General features: G+C 36.8%; 1 protein-coding gene across 3 annotated transcripts in view; it reads right to left on the reverse strand.

The window, feature by feature from the left end:
* LOC149317584 (CUB and sushi domain-containing protein 3) overlaps positions 1–24,800 on the reverse strand; it is a 796,080-nt gene that overhangs the window by 341,107 nt on the left and 430,173 nt on the right. For all 3 annotated transcript variants that reach the window (XM_089517858.1, XM_089517859.1, XM_089517857.1), the window contains 2 exons: positions 21,195–21,319; positions 6,138–6,259 (listed from right to left, as the gene is read on the reverse strand). In XM_089517858.1, the coding sequence (XP_089373984.1) occupies positions 6,138–6,259; positions 21,195–21,319 (247 nt within the window). The remainder of the gene's footprint in view (positions 1–6,137; positions 6,260–21,194; positions 21,320–24,800) is intronic.

Raw genomic sequence — 24,800 nt, forward strand, 5'->3', positions numbered from 1 at the left:
GGGGAGAGAACTTGGATCATCTGGCAGGTGGCTGCAAACATCAGATTCAAAGGAAACTTCTTTGGAAATGAGGAGGATGCAAAGTTTGGAAAAGCAAGGGAATGTACTGTGTTGCTTTTGGCTGACTGAGAGGAAGGGTGAGAGGAGGAGGGGTGAAGAGGATGACTTTGTTAAGCAGAAGCTACAAAGTCACGAATAGTCAAAACCATGAATCTGAAACTCACAAATGTGGGGAAGGGGGCGGTGGTGGCTGTAGCTTTTGAGAAGACTGCTACCTTTTGAGGGACCACTCCTTTCAGGACCAGGCTCCAGGCACCTAGCCAATTCCTGACTAAACAGCCAAGTAGGACTACTTGTCTCCTTCTCAAAGGGAGGGGAAACAGTCCAGGGAGCAGCCATTACATTAGTAATGGGCAGGGGGAGAAATGGTAGTCAGTTCTATCACTCTAGTAGAAGGGGGATACACATGCTACTGGTTACTCCTAAGGTGACCCCCAATTCAAATAGCCTGGATAGCCTAGGCAGCAGGCCCCCTTAGCTGAAAATGCTGCTGCTCAATGCCAGGTCACTAAAAGTAAAGCAACACAGATTCAGGACTTGATCCTGGACAAGCATGCCAACCTGAATAGATGTGTGTGTTAGTGACTTTTTTAAAATAAAAATAATACTTTAAGTAGAGAAGCATGTGTCTGCTTCATTTCTTAAATTCCCCAGTCCCTTGGTATAAAAATGGGAAACTATTTCACTGGGCTCTTGTAGTCAGCCCCCTCTTGATTTTGAGCTAATTAAAATTCCTCTACATAGAATTTTGGGTACACAGTCCCTCTGGTTTGTTGGGGATGGTTTACTGGTTTGAGTTTTAATCCTCAAACAACTGGGATGCCAGCAGCATCTGAAAGATGTTTCTCAGGCAGAAGGAATGGAAATAAAAAGTGGAGTTTATAGTTGGCTGGCTTTCCTATGGCATTAATACGTGTCTGTATATAGTATATATACAGTATTAGTCTTCTTCAGTATAATTTATTTTATTTCATTCATTTATATGCTGCCTTTCTACTAAAGTGTGACCCATTGAAGACAAAAGCTTTAATCTTTTAAAATTATTGTTGTCATTTACTGTTTTATATTGTTTTTATTTTAAGCCACTCTGAGATATGCAGTTATTGAGCGGGATATAAATATTTTAATACATTCTAAAAAGTGTATATTGGCCCACGCTTTGTTGTCCTTCTTTCAGCTGGCAAATAATTTTTCATCGAGGCAGACTTTTGGCATTAAATGGGGAGGGGGGGAACAAAAATAAGTTGTTCTTTTTCTTTGCCATTTTTAACTGTGTTTTCAATTTGCATTATGTTTCATTTATATTTGTTTTCATTTATGCTGCTTGATTTTCAGTTTCCATTTTTTTTAAAAAAAAATACAACCTCAAATGCAATTTCCCTTCCTTTTCCTGCTCTTTTTTCTTGAAAATATTAAACAAACAAATATATCAGGAAAGCAAAATAAGAAGCATGCTTAAGAGAAATAAATAAGATGGTTTGGGTACAGAGAGGAACAGAGAACATTTTTGGAGTCATTCTGAAAGATGATAGTAGACAATCAGTGTAACAGTGGATAGAAAGAAAAGAGGTGAAACAGACATTTGTGACCAAGGGATCCTGTGATTTGAAAATAATTAGAAGAGTGTGTTCCACTATTTTCTATATGAAAATCTTCTTGAAAAACAGTATGGAACAACAACATCTGGAAGTGTCACTCCAATATCTACAAACACATATACATACACAAGATTTTCTAGAAACTCAGTTTCCATAACACACAATCTGAGCTAAACTGCCCAAGGTATTTGTGCCCCCAAAGGCCTTATTCCTTGAACATGGAGAAGCAGTGTGCAGACATATATGCTGAGAAAATGCTTGTAATAATATGCGTATTTCCTTCCATTTCATTTTAACTCATAGTGATATAACACTATCATACTCTTCATCTTGTGCTGCCTTTCTAGGATTTCTGAAGCAGTTCCTTGCATGATGGATAATTCTTGAAATGACAGGGTTGTACATAAACAAGTTGTACTGAATTTATTTTAAATGTTTACTGGAATACAAGATCACTCTGGAGAGAATGCAAACTGCACACCTGACTCAAAACTGAAGACATATCAACACATTACAATTCGAAATGCTTTATTACACTTGTCGAAATCCAGTATGAGCTACCACAGAATTACTCTATTTCTAATGTAAGATTGCTGAAGTCATCAAAAACGTTATGCTGTCTGGCACATCTTGATGCACCACTGAGAAACCTGAGATAAATAAAACATCTAAACTAGTTCGTGGATCTTAAAAACTGCTGTCTCTATACAGTTTTGTACCAGAATTGATAGAAAAAGTTCTGAGAAGGTATGCCACTATTCACTTTATGACTTGCCTTTAAAGTACTCATAAAAAGCAGTAGCACAATTGGGCACTTCTGTCATATTGATAATAAATCACAGACTAATATGGTCCTTTTCATTGTTTTATTTTATATTTTAACTCCTTGGATTCAGTATATAACACTGGTTTATCTAAGTCTCTGAAGCTACTTTGCAGACTTGTGTATATGCCTCTGTGTGCCAGTGGCACATTCCTACCTGTCTTAATCTGATTATAAATCACTGATCTACATCAATGAGAGGCACCCGCAGCATTTGTTCTCCACTTTCAAAATTTTGCTTAAACCTCCCCCTCCACTTGTCTTTTCATCATTCTCTCCTAATGATTTCGCTTTTTCATCTCAAAGATTACCACTATTCGCTCTGAGATAGTTCTGATTTTTCTTCTACTACTAATCTTCTATCACTCTCACCTAAAAAAATTTCTGTGTTTGTGAAGTCAAAGGCTTTCATGGCTGGCATCCATGGATTTTTGTGGGGTTTTGGGGCTATGTGGTTTTTTGTGTTTCCTCCTGAGTCTTTGGATGAACGCTCTACACTGCTGAACACTTCCAAACCGGCAACTTGTTCTCTTGAGCCTATTCCTACCCGTCTTCTAATTTCTATAGCTCCCTCTTTTCTGCCCTCGCTTCTCTATATCTTTAATCTCTCTCTATGGGTTCTTTCCCTACGTTCTTTAAACATGCTTTAGTTTCCCCTATTCTGAAAAAAAAAAAAAACCTTCTCTTGACCCCTCTTCTTTGTCTAGCTATTGTCCAATTTCTCTTCTTCCTTTCTTTGTAAGGTTTTGGAATGGGTCATTTATTCTTGCTATCTTGAGTTTCTTGAAGCCAACTCTCTTCTTGATCCCTTTCAGTCTGATTTCTGCCCATGGCATTCTACAGACGACTTTCACTAAGATTTTGGATGATCTTTTATGGGCCAAGGCTAATGGCTTTACTCTGTTCTCATTCTTCTTGATTTGTCTGTAGCCTTTGACACCGTTGATCACTATCTTCTAGTTGATATACTTTCTGTCCTTGGGTTCTTGGACTCTGTTCTTGACTGGTTTAGATCTTATTTACAGTGGTCACGGGTGGTCAGACCTCATCCTCTGTTCCCTTATCTGTTGGAGTTCCTCCGGGCTCTGTTTTGGGTCCCCTTTTGTTTTCTCTCCACACATTGTCCCTAGGAAAACTCATTAGTTCTTTTGGCTTTTCCTATCATTTGTACGCCGATGACACTCAGCTGTATCTTTCCACCCCTGACCTTTCTCTGAGTTTTGAACAGCAGGTTTTATCATGTCTTACAGCTGTCTCTCAGTGGATGCGGCATCAATGCTTGAAACTCAATATGTCAAAAATGGAGCTTCTTGTTTTTCCACCTAAATCTACTCTTCAATACTCCTTTTCTATTTCTGTTGATGATATTTCTATTCGACCAGTCCAAGAAGCCCGTAGTCTTGGTTTTATTTTTATTCTTCTCTATTGTGTACCCCCTCCCCAGATCCAGACCACAGCTAAGGCATGTAGATTCTTTTTATACAATATTGCCAAAATCCGACCACTTCTTTCTGCCTCTACTGCCAAGATTCTGGTCCATGGCCTAGTGGTCTCGCGACTTGATTTCTGTAACATCCTTCTGGCAGGGCTTCCTCTTTCTCACCTCCATCCTTTCATTTCTGTCCAGCATTCAGCTTCATCCATTATTACCTCTGCCCACCACTCAGACCATATATCTCCTTTACTGTCATCCCTTCACTGACTCTGCATAGGCTGGCCCATCCTTATTTATCAGACCTTCTTTCTCCACACCTTCCCACTCGTGCCCTCCATTCTGGTAGTCAAGGTCTGCTGTCTCAGCCTAGGATTTTCACTGCCCCGTCCCGGATTCATCCCTTCTCACTTGCTGCCCCTCACTCCTGGAATCTCCTTCCCCAATGAACACGGCTCCTCACTTCTTTGACCAGTTTCAAAACTGAGTTGAAGGCCATCCTGTTCAGAGAAGCGTTCCCAGGCACTGTGTCACTATTATTTGTTATTTGATATTTTTAATTTGTTGCCTGCCTTACTTTATTGAACCCTTTTCTGTATTGTTATGTATTATTTATATGTACAGTCAGCCCTTCTTATACACGGATTTTTTATACATGGATTCAAGCATACATGGTTTGAAAATGTTCAAAAATGTATAAATTTCAAATATCAAACCTTGATTTTCCATTTTTTATAAGGGACACCATTTTGCTATGTTGTTATATTAATGGGACTTGAGCATACATGGATTTTGTTATACACGGGGGATCTTGGAATCAAACCCCACCATATAACAAGGGTCCACTGTATTATGCTATTATTTCATAGATTGTATGCCATGGGCAGGTTTATTTTTATCTGTTTTATTGTTTGTATATACAGTGCAGTGTAAATCTACAGCGCTATATAAATAAAGCATTATTATTATTATTATTATTATTATTCCAAATTTTTATCAGCTAAAGTTGGGATCCTTTTGTAACACAATCACAGAACTGAACCAGGGATTATACAGTATTTTAAAATCACGCACACATGCACACACATATCACATCACACTCAAAAATGTCTTTGTAACAACCTTATTTATACATTCAGCTCTCTTTCTACCCTTGAGGCCAAATATGTCACCTCTGCAACTTGCAAAGCAGAGGTAGCTCAGTTAGTGTGAGATAGGAGATTATGCCTGAAGCAAAACACATGATATGTTGTCAATTCCAATATAATGCTAACTTTTTTTCCTTGGAGAGCAACTGCCATCTTGATCCAGCAAAGGAGATGGAACAGAAGATACAGACAAAGAATAGATGTTTAAAATTAAGCCTTAAGCAATTAAATCATAACAGCCCAGCAAAATTACTTGATTCTGTGTTATTATTTATTTATTTATTTATATAGTGCTATAGATTTGCACAGCACTGTACATACAAACAATAAATAGGTAAGAATAAACCTGTCTATGGTGTACAATCTAATAGGATAATACATATAAAATACATAGCAATACAGGAAATGGTTCAGTAAAACAGGCAGCAAAAAAGAACATCAAATAGCAAATGACAATCATGCAATGCCTGGGAAGGCTTCTCTGAACAGGATGGTCTTCAACTCCGTGGTGAGACTAAAGAAACTTTTTATCCATATCCAATTAGAAAACAACAACAACAGTCTCTCCCCTTCACCCAACCAAAGCACAATCTTAAAGAATTCCAGCCAAACTCTGAATAAAATGTCTTTAATATAATGGGGACATAATGAATATTTTCATATGCTCTTATCTTTGATGAAATAACGTGTTCCAATGCACCAAGACAACTCAAAGAAAAAAATGGCAAACTGTCATGAGATTTTTCAAACTTTATAACTTTTTTTGCAGAAAAAAATGTTTTGTACAAATTATATTGTTTCCTATAAAAAAACTGTTGAGATGTTTTGCAAAAAGAGGTGGTTTTTTTAAAAAAAATGCAACCATTTTATTTTTCACAAAATGTCCAAAATGAGAAGCATCTACCATTATCCCCTCTCAAAAGGAAAGTGTCTTGTAATTCTTTTCTAGATTATTCATTCCTGCAATCAAGAATGATATAAGCAACAATTTACAACTTTACAGTATACAAATTAATGGCAAATTTATGGGAAATATGCAACTTGAAACAGATCTTTATTCTCAAATTTGAACTTACCTTGTTTAGATTGAGAGCTGTGATAACCCACACACACTGTGCATTACTGTCATACTGAAATGGGAAGTTGGGGGATGTGAAGGTACCACCAGGTCCCTGAAGATTAGATCCACAAGTCTTTACTGTAAAAGAAGAAATTGAAATTATGGTTCCTGTGTCTTGTCACATTTTGCTCTAATTGTATCACACTTCCCCACCTGCAGTCTCTAGTGCAGGAATTTGTGTGTCAGGGAGTCTGTGGTGTTCCAGTTATTCTTGGACTCCACCTTTTACTCATTCCAGATGATAAAAGTTCTTGTGCTGATGGAAGATGATATCCAACAAAAATCAAATAGTCACAGGTTTTCCATCACTGCATTAGAATATGTCTTAAATTCCAAAATATGGAAATAAAAAACTCATTTGAGTGACCAGATCTGAATTCCATCCCATGGATCAGTTTAACCCTGACAGCCCTGCAGAAACCTCCAATCCTGTGTAAATGCCAGAACCTAAGGTCCTAGAACCTAATTCCATACATTATTTATGCTGTAACTGGGCCGTCTTTTTATTATTATTTTTTATTTTATTTTTTATTTTGAAGCAGATAATTACATAGACACACAGTTGTTCATACATCATACACATTGTTTTCCCATAGTGATGCTATCCTAACCCACTTGTCCTCATATTGTTGCGAAGATCTGTTATTTTTAGACATTGATAATATATCCAGAGTTGCAAGATCAGTTTTGCAACCCATTCCCCTATTGTAGGGGTTCTACTAGATTTCCAATATATATATATATATATATATATATATATATATATATATATATATATTGTAATTGGGCCTTCTTCTGGCCTTGTCCATTTCATTTATTTACCTGAAAACTGTAATGGGTCACCATTCCCAAAACTGAGCCATGCAATCATTGGAAAACCAAGTCCTATGTTACTTAGATCTCTAGTGGCCTGGACGCATCATGTTTCCACAATTTTAAAAGTTAAACAAAAGAAATGAAAGCAATAAAAGATGTAAAATGGACCATGCTGATAATGATTTATTTAAAAAAATAAAATAAAAGGGGGTCATGGAGCCCTCCAGATGTTGTTGGACTATAACTCCTAGCTTTCCCAACATTGGCTCTTCTGGGTAGGGCTGTAGGAACTTGACAGCCAACAACATCTAGAGGGTCTCACGATTAAATACACCTCAGGCACAATAACAGTTAAGGATGTCATTGGACCCTTGCTTGACAAACCATTAAAGGGTACTAAAGCAAGATAAGAAAAAAAAATGAGGAAAAGATATCTGTATGCTTATCTTCACTAAAGAGAATGGAGGCTACATAGCGTAAGAATCAAAACAAATAATCCTGCTAATACATGAAGTTCTAGGCCTTCATGAGTATCCATCTGAAATTTCTTAAACTTTTCTTGAGACTCATCTTTGGAAGAAATAAGAATAAAATCTGAATTAAATAAATTCAAATATGAAATTTCTGAACTAACAAAAACAAACAGTTGTACTTTTTTAAAAATAATAATAAGATGTTCCATAGGAATGTAAAGTGAGCAATATAACCAGTTTCAAAAACACTCAAGAGAGATCCAGGCAAAATGGATCAGGAACTAGGTAAAGTTTTAAATGATGTATACCAGATCACAAGGGGTTCTGCCTCTCAACTAGAATAAGAGCAACTGTGTACAAAAAAGATTTCCCCTCACAAATAATGTTTCTGAAAAAAGAATATGTGGTGAAAAAATAGGTGTGGGTTTTTGTGTTGAAAATAGGGTGTGTGTGTGTGTATATATATATATATATATATATATATATGGTGAAAACATGAAATGACATGCCCATTTTAAAAAGTTGGAAAAGGTATACAACTGTTTTGTGGAAGAATGGAGCTTGCAATCTGGTGCAGAAGTCGGGAAATTAAATGAGACTCAATGAAATGGAGATTGAAAAACCTATCCATTCCTAACTGCTACAAAATCAGACTAAAAATGAAAGTGTGAAGGTACAAGATTAACAACTATTCCTGGCGATTATTATTATTTCTTCTTCTTCTTCTTCTGGCTATTACTGCCAGGGAACAGCAGGTATTTTATGGTCTTCATATATCTGGGTTTAATGGTGTGTGTAACAAAACACCTTAAGCCTAATCAATTTCTTTTAAGAATAATATTAAATTATGATTTACATCAGAAGAAATCTTTAGAAAAGTAATAAAACATGATATGTGTTTGAATGATACTTATATCTTTCCATCTACAAATGAAAGAATTTTTCTTTTCATGATCTACTTTTCCATATTTATCTCTGACAGCTGCTGCTGTTTATAGAAGGATTTCAGATATTATATGAATTAATATATTCAGAAGTCATGTCCCATAGTCACTTCTCTCACTGCCATCTGTTACACCATGTAGAAAGTGCACAATGTTTTTAATAAGAAAAATACGTCTTACAAATCCAGATTCTAATGAAATTTGTATTAAAGTAAACAGATCAAGAATTATGCATAAGCCTTTGCATAATTATTCTGATACTTGTGCATTATTAACTTTACAATAAATATGCATTTTTATTTTTTTAAAAAATTCTGAGGTTGGAGGATATAACAAAAGAAAGAAAGAAAGAAAGAAAACCCCTTGATAGGTTTGCCTTAGGGTTTCCTTATGTCAGAAATGATTTGAAGGCACACCACAACAACAACAACAACTACTACTACTACTACTACTGCTACTACACATAATGTGATGGCATTTTTACACTAACTTTCCCACCTTTAGAAAATGTCCTATCTCAGACTGTGATGACATTATATGCAGGAGAAATAAAGAACCCACTAGCCACTATGAATTTTACTAACATTTTAAATTAACAGCTTCCAAAATTATCTAGAGTTGTCTGATTTATGTTTTCCACTGACCAAGGACCCTGAATGTTTCAGCTAAGGGGGATGGCAGCTCTGTCTAGAAAGTCATGCATAAATCCATCATACAAAGTCCTGAGAATTCCTTTCTACCAAGATAGGTACTTAGACCTTGTTCAGGAGATTATCACACCCAGGAATCCTGGCAGGAGAGACTCAGGATCTAAAAGCTGAAAATGGATGTTATTACATTTTCCCATTCCTGGGCTGTAGGCAGTTTCTATCCACTGGGGCAGCCCATGTGCACAACCTGGACTTATCCCATGGCTTTTTCAAGAACGAGATTTTCTTGTTCTTGAAAAAGCCACAGGAGAAGTCTGGGTTGTAGGTGGGCTGTCCAAGTGGATACTGGCTGCCTACAGCACAGACATGGGTAAATGTGATAACATCAATTTTCATCTTCTAGATCCTGTGTCTCTCCTGCTGGGATTCCTGCATGTGATAATCTCCTTAGTCACATCTAACCCCTGTTGTTTGATAATGTCAGGACTGTTTTATTTTTATGTGCCATAAGATAGAAATGTATATTTCAAAAGTCAGCCCTCCTACCACTAGAATATGATTCCTAAAAGTCACCCTCCAAGGAAATATGACTCCCCACATATGGTTCTACATATTGTGACGATCAATGGTTTTAAGCAATTGAAATTGAACTGTCTGAACTGAACTGAACATATGGTTCTATATTTGATCAATATTTCCAAGAAGTAAATCTTTCTGTAACATGGGGCCCTACACATGCACCAACTACTTAGATTCTCAGATTTGTAGATGGCAATCTATAGAGACCTATGTCCAACCACTGATGAAAGATTTGCTCTCCTATCCCAACTGCCATTGTTGTGGACTCAGAAGGAGAGAAGAAACCAGCATTTGCTCAACTTAATCCCTCCTTCACTGCCATCCCCTTTACTTGTATGTCATGTCTTTTTAGATTGCAAGCCTGAGGACATGGAAATGTCAAATTAAGAACTGTAAACTGTTCATGTAAAGTGTCATGTATGCTATTGGTGCTACATAAATGATGATGGTGGATAATAATAATAATAATAATAATAATAATAATAGCAATGATCATGATCATGATCATGATAACCTGATGTCTGTAGAGATTTATAGAATTATAACCATTGTAACCTGGGATTTGTAGTCCCAAAATGTATTTTTTCCAAGGCCAGGTCAGAATCAGTAAAGGTCCATGCTGGTCCATAGAGGTCTGCATAATTCTGTAGTATTAATTACTCTATAACTCCACAAACTGTATCGCATCTCATTATCAGTAGTGATCACATTTTGCAAACAGTTCAAAAGTGCTTCAAAATGAAATCAAACCACAGAGGTCTTGAGGTGTGAAATACTCATCTCTCAGCCTCCTCAGAGCTTTCTGCAGTTTCATCAATTATCAATGTAGCAGTCTCATTACAAAGAGAAAGTCTGCTTTCAGGTTTTACCCCATTAGCCTGAGCCTCACGTGTTATTTAAAGTATTATTGTGCATGCCACTTTCCTAAATTCTTTTGACTTCAGCTAATGTGGCTTCTTGACTATAGAATGTGCCCTGTGAAACTGTTGGAAGACTTCAAGGACACACATCCAATCCATGTTTCAGTTCTTCATGAGAGACATTTTTGTTGGCTAGGTTTAAATGAAATTCTCTTCTTATGCTTGAGGAGTTTCATTTCATTGCCAGTATCATCATTATGTTTAGCTTGCTAACAGTATTGCAGTTTTGTTGGCTTTGAATTAATATTTTTAAAGCCCATCACAAGCACTGTAGTTTCACTTTTTTGTCATTGCTCTGGACTGAAATGAACTCTAATAATAATAACAAAAAAGGTAAACTCTTTTATTGTGAAAACTTTGTCTCCCTTCCTCCCTTTTTATTTTGCTTGGGAAAAATTCTTACAGACAATCTTATGAAATCTATTTTCTTCTGTTCCAACAGATGCCTCTATGGAGAAAATTGTCCCAATTATCCCGCACATTTGCAGCCTCCTACAGCACTCACCTCAAATCTATTCCAGATGATGGGAGGATCCTTGCAAAGAGAGCAGGGGGTAGCAAAAGAAAGAAGAATGCCCTAATATCTCCCAATGAGATGTTGTCTACAGTATCCTATATACATCTTTTCCCCTCAAATAATAGAAATGAAGATGTCACTCTGCATTTTTAAATCTGAACACAAAAATTATTTTCTTTGAAGTTCATTTTAAATAAAATTTTATTTTACATTTTGGTTGTTAGTTATATTTAACAGATAAAGTTAACAAATGAACATTAATATTTTAAATATTTAAGACAATGATTTCCTGGCACACTATACATATTATAACATCAGATGCTCTTAGCCAGTTTAATGTATCTTCTTTATCGTTCCCAGCCTGAACACACCTCATTTCAAAACTCCACTATTCATGTGGCCACCCACTCACCTTGGCCTTATGCAGCATCTTTCCTTCCTTTCCTCCTCAACAACCATCCTTAAAACTGAATTTGTCACCTCATCACCATACCTACAAGTTTTGCATTTCCATGGGTATTAATACAGTCAATAAGGTTCTTACCCGGGCACTCCATGCATCTAAAGTAGACGAAGTCTACAAAAGGTCATACTACAACTTCTTTTACACAGTTAGTCTCAAATGTGCTTCAAGATCCCTTTGAGTAGCAATATTTCAGAGCCTATGTCTCTGAATTCTTTCACCTAATATATATGTTTACCTATGTGTTCTCCAAAACAGTAAAGTAATATTAAACTACCTTAGCTTTCTCTGTAACTTTAAATATAATATGCTATATGAATGCTAATAGCGTCTTTCATATATATATATAGTTATTTAGAACTATTCTTCACTAAGTTCAATAGACTGTACTACCAATATCATGTGAGCTGAACTGCAGCCTAATTAAGCATGTAAAAAGTTTCGCTTATTAATCTTCAGATATACTAATTGACACAAATTCAACAGACATTTAATCTACAAATCAAACAGCACCATTAAACTAAAAAAAAACTACCTGTAAGTTTTGTAGGAAAACTTTAAAGAAAAAAAATATTTTTTAAAAAACCTTAAACATGTCCTTAATGTTCATATCATTTCTCTGAAGAATCAACATGTTTGTACTGAGGTAGAAAACTGCACATACAAACCAATTCTTTCCCTTTACCTGATTATCCCTCAGTGTAGTCTTGTTCCAAAATCAAGCTTGTAATATTGACCGACTCATTAAACTTAGCAGCCTGTTGATTATCTAAACAGCTAATGGGAATTACTGTACTGAAAACAGTGCAGGCTCATCTTTTCTAAAAAGAGAGGATCTAATCTTCAAACCAATTCAGTAAAAGGAAGAGCACACACTGCTGTTAATAATTGGGACTGCATACTCTAACACATTTAGAGTTCAATCCTGTGCTTTCCAAAAGGTGCTGGTACTCTCCCAGTAATACAGCAATAGTATATATTACCTTCGTGTTCCATCATTTTACATTTGTACTTCTAAGTACACGGCTGGAAAACATGCATAAAAAAATTCTATCATAAATGCCTATCACGTGTGAAAAGAAAGTATTTCAGTATGTAATGGGAAAATAAATCTAGAACTCTTTTAGTTGATGTATATTTTGATACATAAAACAAACATCAGAAAATTGTATATTTGGACAATCGTCAAGAATCAAAGACACTGTCTGAGGTTATCACTATGTGCTAACCCTGAATTCTGTTTAATAAGCAATGGATTTGGAGCTGTACATTATCTTATGTCTCAACAATGTAACATAATTTTTCTCTGGGACACTGTGTGGAATTGTTATGGGATCTGGCAACTCCCTAGCATAAAGAGCAGGGCTACTTCTTCTACCCAAGACAATGGCAAGAGAGTGCATCAGAGGGAAATCTGGAGAGAATATATTGTATAAAGATTTTGTGTTTAAGAATCCTAATTCATATGTTTGACATTTCCTCCTACAACACCTGTGTTTCTAAACCAATCCTTCACCCCCTCCCCCTTTCCTTGAAGATGACCTCAATCCTCTTGTTCATTTTGGTTGTCCCTTCTCATACCCTTCCCAATTCACATCCTTCTCAATAGTATCTTTTTGAGGTGTTGTGATCACCTCAAACTATCCATAATATTACCAGTGATAAAAGTCACAATTTTCTGATTGCTGGGAATGATATTTTCAAGGATATATATCTTGTTGTTGCTATCAGTAAATCAATAAGAATCCATGTTAAACTATGGTAAGATCATTTTACAACAGATGCCTTAAATCTGTGGATTCCTTATTTCTGAGTGAGGTGTATTTAAACGAGTTTTTCATGTCCAAAAATATAAGACACCCTGTGATCATTTCAATAATGAGCAACTCTAGGTACATCCAATTAGAATAAAAGTTGTGTAATGGATATAAAAGTATATGTAAGCTCTCTATAACTATATAATTTCATGTAAGTCTAGGAGGGTAAATAATAAATATCCTCCAAAACTGTGACTTCCTACACTGTAGAATGTTATGTGGTTCACAGAAGCAACAGAGGAAAAAAAGTTAGTACCGTGAAAAAAAAGTGGGAAATTCTGGGATTGCCTCACAAAACATGTGTGTCTTTGCAGAATTTCAGATTCGAGACCAAAATAGATGGCCTATATGGGGCAGTGTGAAGCTGCCCCACCCGAAGATGGATTGGGGCCATGACAGCCACAGCAGTGCCCCCAATCCACTGCAGTGCCAACCAAAAAAGGAATGGTTTTCAGCTTCTCCTTTTCCAGCCACAGAAAAGCCATATTTAGTGGCTCTTGTGTGGTCCTGCGGCAGCTTCCCAGCATTTTGGGGGCTTGTGGCATGTAACCACCACACCCCCAAGATGTCCAGAAGCCAGTTGATGTGCTGCCTTCAGGGCATCATGGGGGCATGCAGCATATGCACTCTGCACCACCAAGCTACCCGCAGCTGCCCAGAAAGCAGCTTTTAGTGCCAGTCTGTACCGGCTCTTAGTTCAGAAGCTACAACTTCCAGCTGAGTGGCATATTCAGAAGAGTACTAAACCAGGAGTTACTAAAACCTTCTTTGCTAAATTGGAAATAAGAACACAACTGGAATCTTCTCTATTTTTAATGGAAATCTTTTTCAGGATATTATCTGCTGTCATTGTTCAAATGATGATTTCATATCATTCAAAAGAAACTGATGAGCACTGTATTATGTGGCAGTACGACTGTACTAGAACTAATTTTATTGAACAATAAAGTGAGTTTTAAATCATTCCATTGTGTCAGAAACACAGCATGTTCATAATAAATACACAGCATTTTTTTAAATAGCAAGATAAATCCTAATAAAACGTATGCACTCTTTCAGTAGAAAAAGGAAAAGCTGAATGTGTTTGATTAAAGAGAGATAGCTAAGTAGATTAATCAATCAATTCATCAGCAGAACTATCAATAATGGATAGATAAATGTAATATTTCTGATGTAGAAAGGACAAGAAAAGGGGAAGAAATGCAATTTAGAAATTACAATATTTATTGAAAGAAATATTGCATTATATGGAAGATGTAAAATATAGTTATTGCTATTTGCCATAAAGTTGGTTTTGACCTATGGTGAGACTATGTAAGAGCCCTGCTCTGCTCTTACAAACCCCACAGCCCTGTTCTGGTCTTACAAACTCAAAGCTGTGGCTTCTTCTATTGAATCAATCCACCTGAGCTGTTGTCATCCTCTTTTGCTACTGAAATACACTTCACCAAGCATTATTTTTTTCTTTCTCAGAGCAGCTTACATTTTTAAAAAATAAAATAAATAAATTAGACAGTTCCCTGCCCTCAGGCTTACAATCTAAAAAGACATGACACAAAAGGATAAGGGAATGGTGGTGGTGTCTCATGATATATCCAAGCATGATAGACTCTTTTTGAGGTGGGGGTCAGTTTGGCTTCTAGTGTGAGGTCAAGTTTGATTTGGTCTCAGATGCATATATTTGTAGAATGCTACTCCAACACCATCTGTCAAATGGACTGATTTTCTTCCTTTCAACTCTTTACTGCCCAGTTTCCATGGCAAACAGAAACGGAATACTATGACATGGATTAATCTTAGCATTTAATAATATTATCTAGTTCCTACATAGCTGACTTGAAACCTTGGAACAAGTAGTACAATAAGATATAGCCTTCAATGTATTGTAAGAGACTATAAACCACTAGGAAAGAAGTGAAAGGACCCTGGGGCATAGTTTTTTCATCACTTCTTTCTGTCGAAGGTTGTAGCCCAGGAAGAGGAAGAAAAATAAAATAACTGAATGACTGGCTCTGCAAATAATGCAATTAAGGAAGATTTGGCTTTTTCAACCAAGGTCTGCACTTTCATGAACTTTGTTACTTTTGATAACATTAATCAAGGCACCTATCCTGAGAAACCCAGTGATGCACTGGCAAAGTACAATCCTGGTGGCTCGATGATGTAATGGGTCAATGGTGCATCTGGCCATTTATGCACCTTTATAATCAACAAAAGAGAAACACTGCATGGTGATCAAAGGCATCAGTGGCTGCATCTCACCAGGTCAAGGGTGCCTGTTCCAGACTACTTATATAAACTGCCTGGGTCTTCCTGCATTCATGCACTCTCGTTGTGTTGTTTACACACTGATGCCATAATGTGAACTTTTAGCATTAGAGCAGAGCAAAAGGACTTTGTTTTCCTCTATTTTCCCCCTGGAGCATGGCTTCATCCAGGTTTCACTCCATTTTAGCTTCATACATCATATAAACGTCTGAAGCTTGAAACAGGGTGAAACTGCTTTTTTTTGCCAGTGCAGACATGCCTCAAGTATACATGATCTATACAGAAAATAGTATTTCTGCTCAGATATATTATTATTGAAGAGAAAATATCATTTGCTGAGCAAAAAGCAAATAAATAAATAAATAAATAAATAAGCTGTTTCCTATACAAAAACCATATTTGCCAAATACGTGAAAAATTTCATCAACCTGGATTCTTCTTCTGCCACTTTGGCAACACTCAAAAATGTAATTTTCAACTATTTTTCTAATGTTTTAGAATATTCTTTCTCTTCCTAGTGCAAACATTTTTATTTTTATTTTTATTTTGGTGAGGCATGAGGAGTGAGGTCATTGAAGGTGGTATGAACAGCACAATGGAAACTGTTGCACAGAAATTGTGGGAAAGGGAAAATCCAGACAGAATAATGAAGAATATTAAATAGTTTGATTTTAATTATAATAGAGATATTTCAGCATATTTTAAGAATTACTGAAATGACAAACTATACAAAATTTCTATTTTTTTTTCATCAAACAGATACACACAGGCCTTATACAGGCCGGCACTTTGTGCTGGCTTATGGGCAGAGTTAGGGCTCAGAGTCTGCACACTTGATGTACTACCTCGCCCCCGGGGTGCCATTTTGATGTGTGATGGTCCACACGGTACACCCCTCTGGTGCTGCATCCACATGATGCAGCACCAAAGGGGAGTCATAAGGCTGCACTGCCAGAGCTATGGCACCCCTTGGAACATGCAAAAAGCATCCACTTTTTGTGGCTCCTTTTTGCTGTCTCCAGAAGTCAGATCAGGACTGCAGCATGAAGTGGTCATGGCCCCAATCCAGCCAGTAAAGGGGCAGCTGCATGTCACCCATCTGTACATCCCCACAGTTGTGTTAGCTTTCTGTTTTAAAAGCAAAAGTTCAAGTGCTGAGTTCAATACGGTGGATGCTATATGCACAGTGCAAATAAATAATTAAAACAAAAGACAGAATAAATTGGGATGTCTGAAAATTAATGAAATAGAACATCCAAATTAATCAAACCTCTTTCTATTGCTTGTTCTAATTACCATATATTAATTGATGTCACCCACTGTAGAAAAACCCACTCTAATCTGAGTGGCTCATTACTGATTGGCAAGTGAAGAAAATGTACAGATACTTTTCATCTAAAGAAACCTCAGTTCATGAAATTATCTTTGATGCTGAACGATCTGGTAGTTATTTATCCAAATTAAGTTTTCAAGGTTCATAATCTTCCTAACTAATTGAGTTTGTTATTTATTCACATTTAAAGTACAATAAATTATGTATGGCTGGTTAAATAAAAGAGATAAACAGTTACCTCTTGAATGGACTTTGTGTGAAAGAGAAAAGTAATAGGCCAAGTACTCATAAATAAAGGACAACTTGTGTGATGTAATGGTTTGAGCATTGGATTATGACTGTAGAGATCAGGGTTTGAATTCCCACTCAGCCATGGAAATCCTCTGGATGTCCCTGACTAAGTCATAATCTCTCAGCTTCGGCAGAAGGCAAAGACAACACATCCCGTGAACAAATCTAAACAAGAAAACCTCATGACAGGTCTCCTTAGGAGTGCCATAAATCAAAAACAACTTAAAGGAACACCAAAACAACAACAACTCATAAATACAACACCTAAATAAATTATCTTTCTCTTTTTTATTAATAGCTTTCACTCTGGGAAGACATTTCACCTTTCTTAGCTAATGGAGAACAGCATAGACTGAACTACTTCAAGTAAGCTATTTCACAGAAGGAGGAGGGTCAGCCAAAACAAGCCTGATGATGTGCTTTGGGAGAAAAGACAGGTGAAGATGCCACCATGACAGCTGCCTAATTTGTTTCTAGTTCCTAACTCATAGAATCATGGAGTTGGAAGAGACCTTAAGGGCTATTCTGTCCAACTACCAACCATGCAGGAATGCACAATCAAAGCAGTCCTGACAGAAGGCCATCCAGTCTCTGTTGAAAAGCCTCCAAAGGAGGAGACTTCATCAAACTCTGAGGGAGTGTGTTCCAATGTTGAACAGCTCTTACTGTCAGAAAGTTCTTCCAAATGTTAAGGTGAAATCTCTGTAGATTGCTCCTGGTCCTATTTTCTGGAGCTACAGAAAACAAGCTTAATCCATCTTCAATATGGCATCCCTTCAAATATTTAAATAGGGCTAACAAATCACCTCTTAACCTTCTCTTCTGCAAGCTAAACATATACAGCTCCCTAAGTTGCTTTTCTCTTTATCAACAATACATTAATTGACATTTTAGAAGAAGGCTAGAGGGGGCACCATATCTCTTTACTGTTGTTGTTCGTGCTGCTGCTGTTGTGTGCCTTCATTTCTGACTTATGGTGACACTAAGGTGAACCTCTCACAGGGTTTTCTTTGCAGAATTTATTCAGAGGGGGTTTCACATTGCCTTCCTCTGAGTCTGAGAGAGTGTGACTTGCCAAAAGTCACCCAGTAGATTTCCATGGCTAAGCGGGGATTTGAACCCTGGTCTCCCAGTCGAACACCGAAACCATTACAAAAGCCACACTATGCAGAGCTATTCAGAAGTAAGTTCTACCATATCCAATGGTGTTTATTTAAAGGTACATGTGTATAGTATTTTAGGATTATAGGCATTGGTGGGGACAAATAAGGAGAGAAATATAAGTCAGTGCTACTTACAACCTTTAATAAAAGAAAGAAAACCATAAACATTCATTTTAAAAATTGTATACTTTTTTTTGTTTGTTTGAGAACAAAGTGTGATTCCAGCAACAATGTTGAAACAAACAAACAAACAAAAACCCAGAAGCAATATCATTCTCCAGAGATGCCAATATGTTTTCCCTTTTCATTTGAGTGACATAGTGCAACAACTACAAAATGGGTGAGGAAAATGATTTATAATTCAAGGCACATGAACTGAGTGGCTAGTGGAGAAGGCCATATTTTGAGAAATATATTTTTATCTGATCATCTCAGCTTTCCAGAAGTGATGAGAAAGAACAGGGTGCAACTGGATACTGAGAATGACTGTGATTTTTGTAAATGGAATTTAGATATAACAGTAGTATACACAAGTAGTATGTACTCAGGAGAAGAACATGATGCTAGCATTGGTTGGAAGCATACGAAGGAGCCAAAAATCAGTTGTCTCTTTCCAAATTCTACCTATGCTTAATTAAAAAAAACCTGAGCTAAAGTATGAAAAAAAATGGCTCAGAGAATGGAGTGGCTAAAAAATCTGGCATTATCATAATTGTTGTTTTTATTGTCTACCTCCAAGACTTATAGCAACCCTGAGCTGAAGCTCTTCATAAGGGTTTTCTTGGCAAGTTTCTTCAGAGGCGATTTGCCACTACCATTTTCTGAGGCTGAGTGACTATGACTTGCCCAAGGGCATCATGGTCAAGCCACTGGTCTCCCACTCTCCTACCCCATCTCTCAAACACTACACCATGCTGATCCCATTATCAGCACTACCAGTATCTAAGAAACAGAAAAATTAGAAACAGCAAAGCAGTTTACCAATTAAATGATAACCATTTTAAGTACAGTCGCCCCTTCTAATACACTGATTTTTTTTATACACGGATTCAAGCATCCACAGTTTGAAAATGTTAAAAAAAAAGTATAAATTTCAAATATTAAACCTTGATTTTCCATTTTTTATAAGGGACACCATTTTGTTATGTCATTATATTTAATGAGGCTTGAGCATCCACAGATTTTTTTATCCACGGGGGGATCTTGGAACTAAACACCAGCGTATAACAAGGGTCCATAAAAGCAAATGGAATAAAAGATTTTTTTTAAAAAAATTTAAACTGGGGGAAAGATGTGGGAGTTGTTGAATCTCACTGAGTTCTGCTGAAATATTTCTCAGCAAATATTTACATTTGCAAATTGTTTTAGTATCCTTGAAGGCACTTCATTTAGTGCTGGAGATATGAATTTATTTAAAATAGCCCATGGGTCACATGTGGCCCTTGGGACCTCAACATGCAGTCTCTGAAGCCCTATTTTTATCTCAAATCCACCAAACAGTTCCCAAATTCATCCTATTTTCTATATCAGTGATGGCAAACCTTTTAGGGACTGAGTGCCCAAACTCAAAGGTGTTCTGGCATCAAATGTTTCCCAGCACCGGGGCGAACTTCTGGGGGTGGTGGGACTTCCAGGGGCGGGACTTCCCCAAAGTCAGCTAAATGCCCAGGAAGATGGGAGGGAACAGGAGGAACAGGTACATGCCTATTCCTCCTCTTCCTGCACCTTCCCATCTCTCTGTGTGCCCTCCAAAATGGCTTTGCATGCCAGAGAGGGCACACATGCTATAGGTTTGCCACTATGGCCCTGTATCTTACAATCCTGTTAGACACCCCCTCCAAAATAATCAAAATTGAAATCAGAATTGATATCACTCCAGTTTTGGCTAATTTCAATTATTTTGGGACCAACCTTTAGTCAGTGGCAGATTGTTCAGGTACGTGAGGGCTTGGGTGACAAAACCACACCTCAGAGCTATCTGGGGATGAAAAATCATGTGGATTTTAGGTGGGGCAAATATTGTTTCCTTTGTCCTCCCAGTGGCTTAGAATAACTCTTTAATGTTTATTTTATAATTCTTTGTCTCCCAGATCCCGCATGGCCAAAAATGAGGAAAGGATTCTTTCTACATGGATGTCTTCATGCATCATCCTAACTGAAAACAACCTTAACATCATCTTGACAAAATGTAGGCCTGTGATTCCAGTATTATTATTTTTAATTCTCCTATTTGATTTTTAACATCTTTGTCTGATGAACAAGCCAGTGGAGTTTGAAAGTGTTCACCATGTATTTTATAGTTGGCTCCATAAATGTATAGCTGTTTTGTGGAGTTTGGACGTTAATTGTACTCCCTAATATGTGATACTGTTCTAGCTATAAAGGGAAAGTGTTCCAGATTGCAGTTAGGTTTTGACATACTACATATTTCCTTCTACTTCTAGCTGGGAGAGAGCAAGCAAAAGCAAATGGAACCAAATACAGAAAGATTTGATAGCAGTATTTAAATAAATACAAAATTCACTATTTTAAAATAGAGCTTTAAAATTTGGAGATGTAAAGATAATATCAGATGTTATTCGATATCACTGACATGCCATTGTTATAAGTAATTGCAGTGCACAAATTTTGTTAACAAAATGCTACAAAAGAAGCAGAGTGAAACGGGAAAAAACTATTGATTTAAATTCAACAAAATCTCCATGCCGTATTTGTTATTAGAACTTGGGAATAAACAAAAATGGAAAACTGAGGGAGAAGGTGTCGCTCACATTTTTACCTTTGCACATAGGTCTGTGATCACTCCATGCAGCAAAAACCTCTGCTATTCTTTGACAAGTGATACTTTTTGCTCCTTGTAGCACATAGTCTTCATCACAAGAAAACTGCACTGTTGAATCCAGGCTAAAATCAGACACATAAAAGGGGTAAGGAATTAATATTAACAGTATTTTCTCGAGTATTTTTGCATCAGCACATCATTACATTCTCTTATTAAGGCCACAAAGTCTCTTATTACAGTCACAAAGTCATTTATGTGTGAGAATATTAGTTCAAATCCTTGTGAAGATGAGGTAACAAGCATAGTTTTAACAATGCCAATGGTCCTCGGAGGACAAACACAACAAGAAAGCTGTTGCCTACAGCAAAGGAGAGTAGATAGCCATATCAAGGAATACTGGAATGCAGTGTGGAAAACAGAAAGTAGTGTGAGGAATGGGTCAAGAGGGTCCTCATGATGCACGGTGTTGAAATGTGTGTAGAGTGCCAAGAAATCATTATCTCTGTTCAATCCATTGCTGATGGACTGTAGTCTGTGAATACATTCCAATCCTGCAGTTTCTCTTTCTAATCTTCCTCTTCTTTATTGACCACTGTTTTAAGGTCTGAGGTGGAATACCGAGGAAGACCCAAGTGTTGTCTAACCAGTTTTTGTGCATTACCATTCCTAATGTCTGATTTATACACAAAAAACAGTTGCAGAACACTACTCTCATTGGGGGTGGGGGTGGGGGGTGGAAATTCCTGCTGTTCTGTTATTCTTCCTAAAATGATTGCCCAGCTATTGAAAACCCATTTTTCAACCAGAAAACAAACAATGGAAAATATTACTTCTATAACTAGCTTTTCTCCCCACAATATATATGTATCATAGTAGAGATTCAGCACAGAAAATTATGGCATCAGAAATGCATCACATCCACACATTTTGAATATGTGACAGTTAGAAACCAACTCTGCTCATCTCATTTTTCCCAGCACTAAGTTCTATCCCATACAAAAGCCTTACCATGGTTCCAAAAGACACACATGGTTATGAATACACACAAACATCAGTATATATGCAAAGTATAAAATACCATAGGGTATTTTTAGCCTTTAAATAAATAATTATGTTTATGTTAGTAATATAAGTGTATGTATTTTTCAATTATTTATATGTCCTTCAGAAACATCTTATGTTTGCTATATTTGTTGCATATATTTAAATATATTCCATTAGACTGCTTTTCAGATTTTCCAGGAGAGTTCAGTTGTTATGCATATTTCATTTTGTGAAGCAAGGAAAATAATGTCACTTTGTTTCCTGATTGCACCAAAGCTAAGCATCTTATGTTTCTTTTAGCCAAAGGAAAACTAACAAGGTCATTTTTAGGATAAAACATCATCAAATGATGGGCAAACGTAATCCTAGACTGAATAATGAAGTGGTTGTGCAGAAATCTTTTGAAATCTTTTAAATATGAATGGCCTAGGTTCACCCTTTAAAGGTACAGAGTTTGGAATGCTGTTAAGAACATGAAATCTGACATTGGGATAAAACAGATGGCCCTGAAGGGGTGGCTTCAAGCCACCCCAGAGAAAGCTGGATTAGGGTTGCAGCAACTGCACGCCACGGCCCTGATTTGGCTTTTGGCCAACACAAAAAGAGGTGGCAAAGTGCTGCTCTTTTTTGAGCCTGCACCTTTATGGTGCTCCTGAAGCTTGAAGCATACAAACACCACACCGCCAGAGCACCTCAAAACTGGCTCAGGGGCAGCGTCAGAACGTGCGGCATCTAAATGACACACTGTGATGCTGCTCCCAAGCCAGTGCAAGGGGGCTGTCTGTTTCATCCTATTGTTTTCCTTCAAGAGAATTGTTAGAAGAAATGAAGTAAAAAATATTGCCACAAACATATTTTGGAGAACAATTTATTTCAGAGTGAAATGTGAGGTCAAGAGGGTTAGCCATATTATTATCAAAAATTTGTAATATTATCACACATGTTTCTTTCAAAGATATGGAAGGAAGATTTGTTTTTATAATGAGTAAAATGAAGGGGAGAATTATAACCCTTTATCATATTATTCAGGAAACAAAATTCAAGCATCATTTATAGAACATATGTTGAAGAAACTGAGTAAATTTGCAGAGGGACCAGTAAGCATAGGAGGAGATACAAACTGTATATGGATTAGTTGTTTTACAGTACTGCAAGAAATAACAGAAGTGATAATCAGAGCATAGATATATAGAATACTCTCACCTTCATAATTACAATTTAATAGATGCATGGAGGAAATTGCATGCCCAGGAAATATATTTTATTATTCAGACAGGCACACCAGCTGTTCCAGAATTTACCAAAGGTTGTATGCATGAACCAAAAGGCCCATTTTCCCTTTGGCCTGGTATCATCCTATTTAGACAATGCAGGAGAACAACCCTGGGTTGTTTGTGGTGGAATTTCCCAGTATGCCCCTACCACATGCTGCTGCCATTCTCCATACAAGCCCCAGTCATGGCATGTGATGTTGGAAGGGGGCACCTAGCCATGTGGGTCAGGCCAGGCACCCTGTTTCTGCCCTCATGGGCCACAACAGGGGCGTTAATGGAGAATGAGGCTGATGGGACTCTGAGCACCAACCCATTCTGGCACTGAATGGCCAGATCCATGGGCAGGGTATGACAAAGTTTGTCCATCACATCCTGCCTGTGCATTCAGTGCCACATCTTAATAACAAACATTATGTCAGAATTTCAAGATATATCTTCTATTCAAAGATATATGTTCAGTGCATTCTTTAATCATTCTTTAATAATTAGTAATATGTGGTCCAGAAATTCAAGGGACTAATAATTGATTTTGGAAACTAAATAATGTCTTATTTGTGAATATGCAGATTATGGAAAATATAAAAAAATCCAGAAGGAGATCTTCAATCTCAAAGAGATGTAAAATTACTTAACAAAGAAAAAATATTTACACTGATTACCATTCAAAGAATGAATAAATTTATAATTAAATGTATTTACCCATATCAAACTAGTATTGTACCAAGAAGGACATTAGCTGATTTACAGTTTTAAACACTGTAAATGAAAGTCAGTGTAGAAAGGATACAATAGCTATAATATCATTGGACATCATGAAAGCCTTTGACCAGTTTGAACACATGTATATGTCAGAGCGTCTAAGGAAAATGAACATTTCTTTTTTGGACAGGCCTGGGTACTGACCCATCAGAATGAGAGGCAGGAAACCATGGCCTTGACCAGTTGTATCTTGCCCACCTGCTCAGACACCTGGTTAAGTCAAATATACATCTCATTTCCCTATCTGAAAAAAAGAATAAAACTTTGTTGAATAATTTCCTTACATTATTTATGTTATGCACGTAAGGTTAGCAATAGTGAAATAGGTACACAAGGTTAGAAATAGTGAAAACCTGGAAAAGGCTAGAGAACTTATGGATAAACAGTGTATGGTCTGTATCTTTGTCTGATAAATTAACATATAAAGTTAAATTTGCAAGATGAGAGATAAAAGAAAACTTATTTGAAAATATATGGAAGCCATTTGTAAGTTTTATATGTCAAAGAAATTTTATGTAATATGTAA

This window comes from Sceloporus occidentalis, unplaced genomic scaffold (assembly GCF_023333645.1).
Source record: "Sceloporus occidentalis isolate IW3139 unplaced genomic scaffold, rSceOcc1.0.p SCAF_3, whole genome shotgun sequence".
Lineage (NCBI taxonomy): Eukaryota > Metazoa > Chordata > Lepidosauria > Squamata > Phrynosomatidae > Sceloporus > Sceloporus occidentalis.